This window comes from Dipodomys spectabilis, unplaced genomic scaffold (genome assembly GCF_019054845.1).
Source record: "Dipodomys spectabilis isolate Male_0828 unplaced genomic scaffold, ASM1905484v1 ptg000132l, whole genome shotgun sequence".
Classification (NCBI taxonomy): Eukaryota; Metazoa; Chordata; class Mammalia; order Rodentia; family Heteromyidae; genus Dipodomys; species Dipodomys spectabilis.
In genome coordinates this window covers 6,462,537-6,472,047 of record NW_024870809.1, presented here as the reverse complement: position 1 = coordinate 6,472,047, position 9,511 = coordinate 6,462,537, and the positions used below count along the sequence as shown (strand labels likewise).

Below are 9,511 nucleotides of genomic sequence, written 5' to 3'. Positions count from 1 at the left end.
GGGCCCAGCCTAAAACATACAAAAACCCAGGGCAGCAGAGACCCTGCAAGACAGCCTCCCGGAGTGAGGCGACTTTACGCTGGACTGGCTGTCTGCTGGAACCTGCCCCAGCAAGCTGGCTGCTTCTCCCTTCAGCGACTCAGAGCAGCCTGAAGGACACCTTCTGCGGACTCCCCTCTGTCTCTGGATCAAGTGACATGACATGTGAGCTCCCCTGGGTGTGGGGCATAAGAGTTAGTTATTGGGGTGAATTGTATTTGAAGTATTTGAATAAATTAAGTAACACTTATTAAGTCTAAGCTTGATGTTCTATACAGGCACACAGCACATTTCCTCACTGGTACCCTGTTGTATCATGGTGGTCTTACTTCCTGTTCTCAGGGGCTTGGTAAAAAGTACTCACTCAAGTAAAAAAAAATCTGCTTACCTTTTTCATTCCTACATAGGGGAGGGGTAATAACTGTGCCTAGCTCTTGGGATTGCCACAATTACAGGGAGATAATGTATTACCATAGCAAGTGCCTGGCAGATTGCGTGCTGTAATTATCACTTCCTGAACACTCATTCCTTGTTATTTTTCCTTTTTTTTCTCTTTCTTCTTCTTTTGCCCTTTTTTTTTTTTTTTTTTTTTTTGCATTGCCGAGGGTAGAACTCAAGGCCTTGTACATATTAAGCAAGCACTCTATCACTGAGCTACATGCCCAGTCTCCAGCACTGTTAGCTAGATTTGGTTTTTCTAACTCTTGCCAGCTGTGGATAAACCAAAAATACAAGGCCAGGCTCCTGACAGGCCAAAACAGTGAATTCAATCCATGATAACTTGTTGGGGAGGAAAATTGGCCTCTTACTCACTCAACGAGCACACAATTGTGGGGATGAGATAAAGTAACAGTTGGTAACATCCACTAGGGCAGGGGCAGGAGAATTTCTGTGCCCAGAAGCAGAGGAGAATCAGAAACTATTTCAATGAGTATATATGAGTTGGGGAAAGAAAAACAGACTTTGTACTGAGAATATTAAGAACAGAGAGCAGGGCTTAGCACAGTGGCTATAGCCTGTAATCCTTGTAATCCTAGCTACTCAAGAGGTAGAGATTGGGAGATCATTGTTTGAGGCCAGCCCACAGGTAAAATGTTCATGAGAGTCCATGTCAACTAATTCTGGATACACTGGTGCATGCCTGTCATCTTCAGCAACACAGGAAAGCACAAGTAGGAGTACTGAGGGCCAGGCTAACCCTGAAAAAAAAGGCAAAAAAGAACTGGAAGCATGGTTCAAGAAGTAAAATGCAGCCAAACACCGGTGGCTCATGCCTGTAATCTTAGCTACTCAAGAGGTGAGATCTGAGGAACCAGGGATGAAAGTCCATGGTGGGGTGAGATGGGAGGGCAGAGATGTGAAGGGTAAACAAAGGAGGAGGCAACAATGCTTGATAAGAAATGTACTCATTACCTTGCCATGTAATTGTAACCCCTCTGTATGGTATTTTCACAATAAAAAACATTAATAATAAAAAAAGAAAGTCCATGAGACTCTTATCTCCAATAAACCTGCTCCAAAAACTGGAAGTGGCCCTGTGGCTCAAGTGGTAGAGCGCTAGCCTTGAGCTGAAGAGCTGAGGGACAGTGCCCAGGCCCAGAGTTCAAGCCTCACGACTGACAAAAAAAAAAGTAGTAAAATGCCTGCCAAGCAAGTGCAAACCCTTAGTTCAAACCCCAGTATTGCAAAAAGAAAGAGGGTAATGATCAAGATGCATTCTACACATAAATGGCTATGTTAAAACAAAATCCTCTTGTACAACTATTTGAAATATATATATATATATATATATATATATATATATATATATAATTTTTTTGTTGTTGGTCATGGGGCTTGAACTCTGGGCCCTTCAGCTCAAGGCGAGTGTGTGGCCACAGTGCCACTTCCTGTTTTCTGGGTGTTAACTGGAGATAAGAGTCTCACAGACTTTTCTGCCTGGGCTAGCTTTGAACAGCGATCTTCAGATCTCAGCATCCTGACTAACTAGGATTACAAGCATGAGCCACAGGTGCCTGGCTTGAAGATCATTTTTAAATATTAAAAATGAATAAAAATAAAAGAGCAGCGAACTGACCTTCACTGCAGGAGAAAAGACCAGTGAATAAAGACAGCATATGGTAATTATGGAATTTGAACCCAGGTATGTCTGCTTCCAAAGCCCACACTTTTAATATATACAGTATTAGTGTCTGCTAGCTAATAGGTACTGAGGAAATAGATGGTTCATGAAATGAATTCATGCTCTTGCCACTTTCTGGGAAGTTTGTCTCTGTCTTTACTCATGCTCAGCTTTCAAGGGCCAGCTCAAATGTGTCCTTTCTTGGTTGTTGTGGATGAGGTGGGGGAGGCATTTAGTGCTGGGGAGGTACTAGAATAGGACTGCTGAGTGGAACTAAAAGAAGGATTCGCACTGCATTTGTGTACTGGAATACAGTTGCTACAAGGTAATTTACAGTGGATTCTGCCTAGTCAGAATCATTTTAATCACTTAGGGGGGAGGAGTAGAAGCCATTTCAGGATAGGGGAACTGGGGGGAAGGCAAAATGTCTCAGGCAGTAAATAACAGCACATGCGCAGTAAGAGTGAGGACCAGAGAATAAGAAGAGCTCATTCTGATTTGAGAATTACTGCTCCTGCTGAAAGCAAAATAAATAAATAAATAAATAATACTGCTCCAAGGGTTTTAAGGTCTTTAAACCCCTGAGGATTTAGGGATTTGTAATTCTATGCTTTATAATACTTTAAAACCTAGGATATTCGGATTCCAAGGATTTTAAATCCCTATAACCTATGGACTCAAGCAATTTTTGAGCTATGAGATTCTGGGAGCTTAAGACCCAAAACAAGGATTTTTAACGGAACACTGGACATGTTAGATATTAATTAATCCCTTTGGAAGTTCAACTAATTCTTGGTTTAACTCTTGGAATAGTGGTTTCCAAACTGTTTTTCCCACAGTCTGGGAATCACTGAAGGTATCACACTAAAGGGGGTGGAGAGTGTCAATGTATAGGGAAAAAGATGACTTGGGAGGGATCCTAGGTCCCCCATTTTGGCTTCTCCAGGACAGCCCCATTTTTATCTGATTCATATATTGGACTTCTATATTCATTCAGAAGAAGGGATTTCCTGCTACAGCATGAAAAAAATAAGTTGTGAAACCTTTGTCCTAGGAGCCCAACTTATGTACTGCCATTTGAATGGCAAGTTGTCCAGGAAGCCACATGAGGCCTCTGAAGTTGTTTTAATTTTACTTCTCTTTTTTTCCCCTTTTCTTTTAGGTGCAGACTAAAATTGCAAACAGGGTGGGCACTGGTGGCTCACACCTGTAATCCTAGCTACTCAGAAAGCTGAGATCAGAGGATCCCAGTTCAAGATAACCCCCACCCCCTCCAGGAAAGTCCATGAGACTCTGATATCCAATTAACCACCAAAAAAGCCAAAAGTGGATCTGTGGCCCAAATGGTAGAGTACTAGCCTTGGACACAAAACCTCAGGGACAGCACTCAGGCCCTGAGTTCAAGCCCCAGAACCAACACCCCCATAAAAATATTACAAACAAGCACAATACTGGTGGCTCACATCTGTAATCCTAGCTACTAAGGAGATTGAGCTAAGGATCAGACTCAAAGCCAACCTGGCAGGAAAGTCTGTAATCCTTTCATTTCTAACTAACCACCAAAAATCTGGAAATGCAGTTGTGGTTCAAGTAGCCGAGCTCTAGCTATGAATGGTAAAAGCTAAGGGACATTGCCCAGGCCCTGAGTTCAAGCCCCAGTCCTGGCACACATACCCACACCCTACAAACATACTTTAACTGCAATTATCAAATGGTGCCAGAGAGATCAGATTAAAAGACCTGACATACAAGTCATACAAAAGTCATTCAATCCTGTAAGCTCATTACTTTTATGAAATGAATAATATCAACTATCACTACTGTGACTACTACCATATATTGAGTGGTTTTTACTATTTGCCAGGGCCTGAGATAAATATTATATAATATATATAACTTGTATGTATTATATAAGATTTATATATACATATATATGATTTATACATAATTATACATATATAAATATTATACATTAATGCAGAATATAAATTTACACACACACACACATATATATATTCTGATAGAATCTCACAAAAATCTGAGAGGAGCTATCATTTTAAAGATAAGGAGACTGGATTGGAGCTCAGAGTAGACCAGAGTCTTGCCCAAGGTCATGCAGCTAGCCCATGGGAGATTCCACTTTACTTACACACAGAAACAAAGGACTAAAAGAATTAAAGTGGTCAAAGATCAACTAGCTAGCTGCCTGGCAACCTTAATTTAAAAAAAAAAAAGTTAAATTTTGACCAATAGATGGCACTAGTGTGTGAGTTTGGTGGCCTGCTAATGGCAGCGTCTGATTTGGGGGAATCTCAGAACTAAAGCTGTTTATCTCAGAGAAAAAGGAAAGACAAAATAGTCATTGTTCCACTCAATAAGATGACACGGTCTGATATCCTTTGAAACTAAGCAAAGACACAGAGAAAATGCAAGTGACTGTGCTTTGTGAGAGGACCTAAGAATTTTTCCTTCAGTATTTTCCTGAGTACCTCCTCCGTGTCTGGATGAGTGCGGTGGTATGAAGTCATATAGGAATATCAAAGTCAGTGCCATCAGAAGGGAGACAGGTGCATGTTAGGGGAGGCACTGGATATGGAGGGGGAGAGCATCCAGCCTGGACTTGGGAGCTTTGAGAAGCTTCCCCCAGGAGGGTTGTATGAAATGCTCTGTTGCATGAATGGGAGATGACAAGGCATTCAAAGATGGAAAGGCATTTTAGGCCAGAGGTTTAGAGTTGTTGACATGTTAGAAAGCATGCCACATCCCAGGTTAGGCAGGGGAAATTCCAAGTGTTGAGAAATAAATCTCAGCAAATTGGAAAGTTCAAATATGACATTAAGGGCTTTACTTGTGACTATAGAGCACTGAAGGTGTGTATTACAAACATGGATTTTTCTGGGTAGAAAAGCCATTGATTCTCAAGGGACCTGTGACTAAAGGGGGTGGGGAGACAAACAGACCATAAATCCAGCTCTTAGTGAAGCAAAGGTATGACCTAGTCTGTTCTAGTGTCCAGTGTGCAAGCCAAATTGCAAAAGACCTTGCTGTAAGCAAGACAACTAGTTGAAAAGGAATTAAGGCAGGAGTAAACACAGAGGCCTGAGCGATGGTACAGACAGAAGGAGCCAAGGAGATAAAATTGCCTAATAGCCATCTCCAGGCTCAAAAGCAATGATACCCCTCAAATCTGACTACTCATTTGAACATTCAATTGGTCCTTCGGGTTTTTTTTTTTTTGTTTCTTTCCTAAGTTGTCCTTGATATTTAAACAATGCTGATTTCTCAGATTGATACAGTGGGCCCAGCCCCATGCTGGGTCCCTCATTTCTACATCTCAGTGGAGAAAAATCTGTCAACTGACCTCAGGTGGAGCAGCAAATTGGCCTTGAGCTGGTCTCTGACCACCCCCTCCGCCCCTCGTCCTCCGCCCATGGCTTCACAACATGGGCAGAGTTCAGTTAAGAAATCAACACAGTTCCAAGAAAAAGGCAAACATCACCCAGTTTATTTTTCTTCTGATTCATCTCATGCCAACACATAGACTTAAATGGATAATAGCAAGTAAACATGGAGGGGGTCCCCAAAGCAAGCTGATTCTCTTGTGCCTACTTCCCCTCTTGCCAGAACCATCAGAAAGGCACCCCAACTTTGCTTGGATCTGGTACTGGGGTCCCTGATGTGAAGCCAGCCGTCAGGCTTGGAGAGAATGGTGTATGTGGCCACTTAAGAAGGTTGAGGGGTCAAAAGGCCCTGAGGAGTGGTGCTTCCCCTCTACAGGGTCCTGTTCTGTTTGTTGGGATGTCAGAAAGCAGATCTTCCTTCCCCTAGAGCTCCTAGGACCTTCCCAGTGTAGATACCAAAAGCAGCTCAGACAATGAGATGCCCACAGGCCACTCATGGAAGCCGGGGGTGAGCTGGGTAACTGGAGGACACAGTTTTCAGTCCAGAAATCTGTGCCTGGAGACTCTTGCCTAATTGATGCCCTCAAAAATGTGCCAGGCATACTGAACCCCAGTCTGACTGGGACTGCTTCAGTTTGGACTGGTCAGGGGAGGGGAAGGCGGGTGAGCTGTGACCCAGTGTGGTGTACACTCTGATAATCTCACACACCCTCCTGGCCCTTTTTCGTTGGCCTCCTCTTTCTCCTCCTCTTCATCGTCTTCCTCCTCGTCTTCTTCCTCCTCCTCTTCTTCACTGTTAGAGTCCTCATATAGGTTGATGGTGGCCTGGACAGGGAAGTTATGTAGTAAAATCTCCCCAGCACTATACAGGTAATCGAAGGAGCGAGATTTAGGCCAGAAGAGCCTGTGGACAGAGACACAAAGAACTAGCATAGACTGTTGTCATATGTACATGAGCTTCTAGGGCTAGGAAGAAGCTACTCTCCAACCCCTTTCTCTTAGATGCAGTAATAAGAGTTAGAGGGAAAGGAAGAAAGACAAGAGAGCCTTCGGAATTGCTGCAAAATTGCCTCTAGGAAGGAAGTTCACCTCTGGCAGTGCTACAGCTATGGCGTGTGGCAATGTCGTAACCCTACCCCTGCATCCCAGGAGGCTCTAGGGAAGAAGTCTCTGGTCTTGTGCTCTCCAACTCTTCCTACTAAGGATTCCTTCACAGTTGAGTACATAAAAGTTCACCAATAATTTATCCAGAGAATGTAACTTCAGCCAATTACATCCCTCAACCTCTCTAGGTAGTAGTGTCCTCAACAATGAAACAGGGATCAGAGCAGTGCCTCTTTCCTCTGCTTTGTGAGTTTTTTTTGTAAGGGCTTAAAGAGCTAATGGATTGTGTCAAGTTTTGAGCTCGGGGCCAGGAGCTTACCTGACAGGGTGATGGAACTCAGAGTTAGCCTTGGTGGCCTCAGCAGCTGTTGCCCCATGAGCAGCCTGTCCAAAGCAAAAGCCAGCATGTAGCTCAAAGTACAAGGCCAGATAATGGCCTGCACATCAGAGGTCAGAAACATTCAGGAGGCCCTAAAAGAGACCTTAGACATCCCTGGGCTCCAACACCTCCCAACTCTGCTCTGTAACACGAGAGTCTGTCCTGCATCTGACTGAAAAACAAGTGAACAGTCTTGGAGGTCTGCTTGCTTTGTGGTTCCTGTCCCAGCCTATTTGGAAGCTGTCCAGGAGACAGAGCTTGACTGAAGCATCAAAGATTCAGGGAGGTGGGGTGCATACAGACAAAGTGCCAGGAAGATAGGAATTTGACTACGAGCTCTACCATACACTGGCTGGGAGACCTGCCCAAATCTCTTCTCCACTCTGAGCCTCAGTCTCCTCAGCTTTCCATTTGCCCTAGAAATCTTGGTCCTGCCCTCACCACAGAACTGCTGGAGAACCAAATGTTAGCAAAGCTGCGAGGATGCTTCTCCAGATCTACAGCTCAGGACTGAGCTCAGAGAATCTCTGGGAAGGGACCTGGCCAGTGAATGCATATAGCTGTGTGTTCCTCTGAAAGCATGTCACAAAGACTCAAACACACCCAGCCCACCAGTGTCCTCACCTGCCTTAAGAGGTCATTTGTGGAAGACAGCCAGGGCCTCCAAAGACAAGTTCCTCTAGAACAAAGAAGAAAGATCAATTTGAAACATGGGCTCCCTGAACTAACAGAAGTGGCTTCCAGAAAGCTTGGCTCTTGGGCCATGTGCTCTAAGAAAATTTCCTTAAGTCCCTTGAGCCAAGGCCAGGATTGACCCTCCCTCTGTTCTCTGCTTCAACAATGTTATCATTGCTCCGATCCTATTGTTTCCATGAGCTGTTTGATCACATCTGAACCTCAACACTTAGCACAATGCCTGGTCCACAGCAGATGCTGCAGGAAACATTTGTTGAATAGGAAATACTTGGAGGAATAAACAAGGGTTGGGTGAAAAATATCTGGTCTTCTCTGTTGTGCTCCAAGAAGAAGAGTGGCAGAATCCCATTTCCTTCCTGAGCTGGAAAAAGGGGGACAGAAATATTCCTGGGTCCACAGCTACCTTCCTGAACTTCCAAAGGTAAGCAAAGAGCAAGTGGCAATGGAATGGAGTGGCCAGGAAAAAGCAGCACCCTGTCTAAGATTTGTCCCCTCCATGACCCCCCCTCCCCCCCGCCCTCCTGGATGCAGGCGTCAGAGTCAGGGTTGTGTCAAGCTCAGTGTTCATAGCAATCTTCCCCAGGGCCCTCAAGGGACTCTGCAATCTGGCTCATGAGGGCCTGACTGCTTGGCCTCCAGCTTTGGCAATGTTCCCTATCCCCCAGAGCTTCTCCTGTCACCCAGAAGGATCAGGTAGGTGAAAAGTCAGATGAAATAATTCAGCCAGAGATGTGGAAAGAAGGTTGTGAGGGCATTGCCTCATCCCTTCATAGAGAATGGCACCATGGGCATCTCATCCACCTTCTTCCCCCGGGAGCCCCTTAAGCCTCGGTTGAGGTTGTCTAAGACCACATTCTACTTACGCTTCATTCCCAGGTGCTTCTTGTCCAGAAGGGAGAAGGGGCAAGGGATGTGAAAAGCCACAGGCTGCTTGAGAGGTTTGTGTTAAGGCAGGGCTTAGGGTAAGGGCCAGGGCTGGGCCAGGGGCGGCAGCGGCAGTAGCAATAGCAGTAGTAGCAGCAGCAGCAGCAGCAGCAGCAGCAGCAGCAGAGACAGCAGGCTCCATCTTTAAGGATAACCAGGCCAGGTGGGCTGTGGGCTCTCCTCTGTCTCAAAACCTTCGGTATGCTTTCAGTCTTTCTCCAGAGACCCTTTTATAAGCTGTGCCTGGACTCATCAATTATTCCAAGAGTGTGAGGTAGGGGTGTGGGAGGGGACAAAGATTTAGGGAGGGGGCTCAGGGAAGGAGAGCTGGGTTCCTGGGTGTGAAATCTCTCCCAGTTGAATAAACAGGGTTGCAATGGGGGGTTAGGGGTTTGTTTTAGCTCCAAGTCAGAAAGAAAAACAAAGACAGGACAAATTTCACACCATTTGTGTGAATTCCCCAGGCAGCAGCAAGACCCAAGTGGGGAAGGAGGGGAGCTCATTAGCACCCAAAACTACCTAGGATTGTGGGGTGGGAGTGGGGGGTAGAACTGAGGGTTGGGTGGACAGGCCTTTAGCAAACCTGGTTCCCAGTGACAAGAGACAGCTGCCCCCTCCAAGGGGAGTGAGGGACTCACCGGCTCTTTCAGCTCAAATCCCAAAGAGATTTGCCCGGTAGGCCTGATAGAGGGTAACTGCCATTAACCAGGTCATCATCAGGGTCAGGAAAAAAATAGGGTTCTGGATGGAGATGGCCCAATTGCCTATGGAGTAAATCACAAGTCTTCTTTCAATGCTCCCCACACCCCTTGGGCTTCAGCAGTAATGATGCAGTGAGGGAAAGCC

The 9,511-nt window shown here is 45.2% G+C and overlaps 1 protein-coding gene across 1 annotated transcript; it reads right to left on the bottom strand.

Annotated features, from left to right (window-relative positions):
* Window positions 1–5,642: 5,642 nt before the first annotated feature.
* On the bottom strand, window positions 5,643–8,807 carry Ripply1 (ripply transcriptional repressor 1). The gene is made up of 4 exons (XM_042690061.1): window positions 8,605–8,807; window positions 7,670–7,724; window positions 6,986–7,050; window positions 5,643–6,466 (listed from the first exon to the last, which is right to left on the bottom strand). The coding sequence occupies exons 1-4, from the start codon at window positions 8,805–8,807 to the stop codon at window positions 6,193–6,195; spliced, it is 597 nt and encodes a 198-aa protein (XP_042545995.1). The 3' UTR covers window positions 5,643–6,192.
* Between the last annotated feature and the right edge of the window lie 704 nt (window positions 8,808–9,511).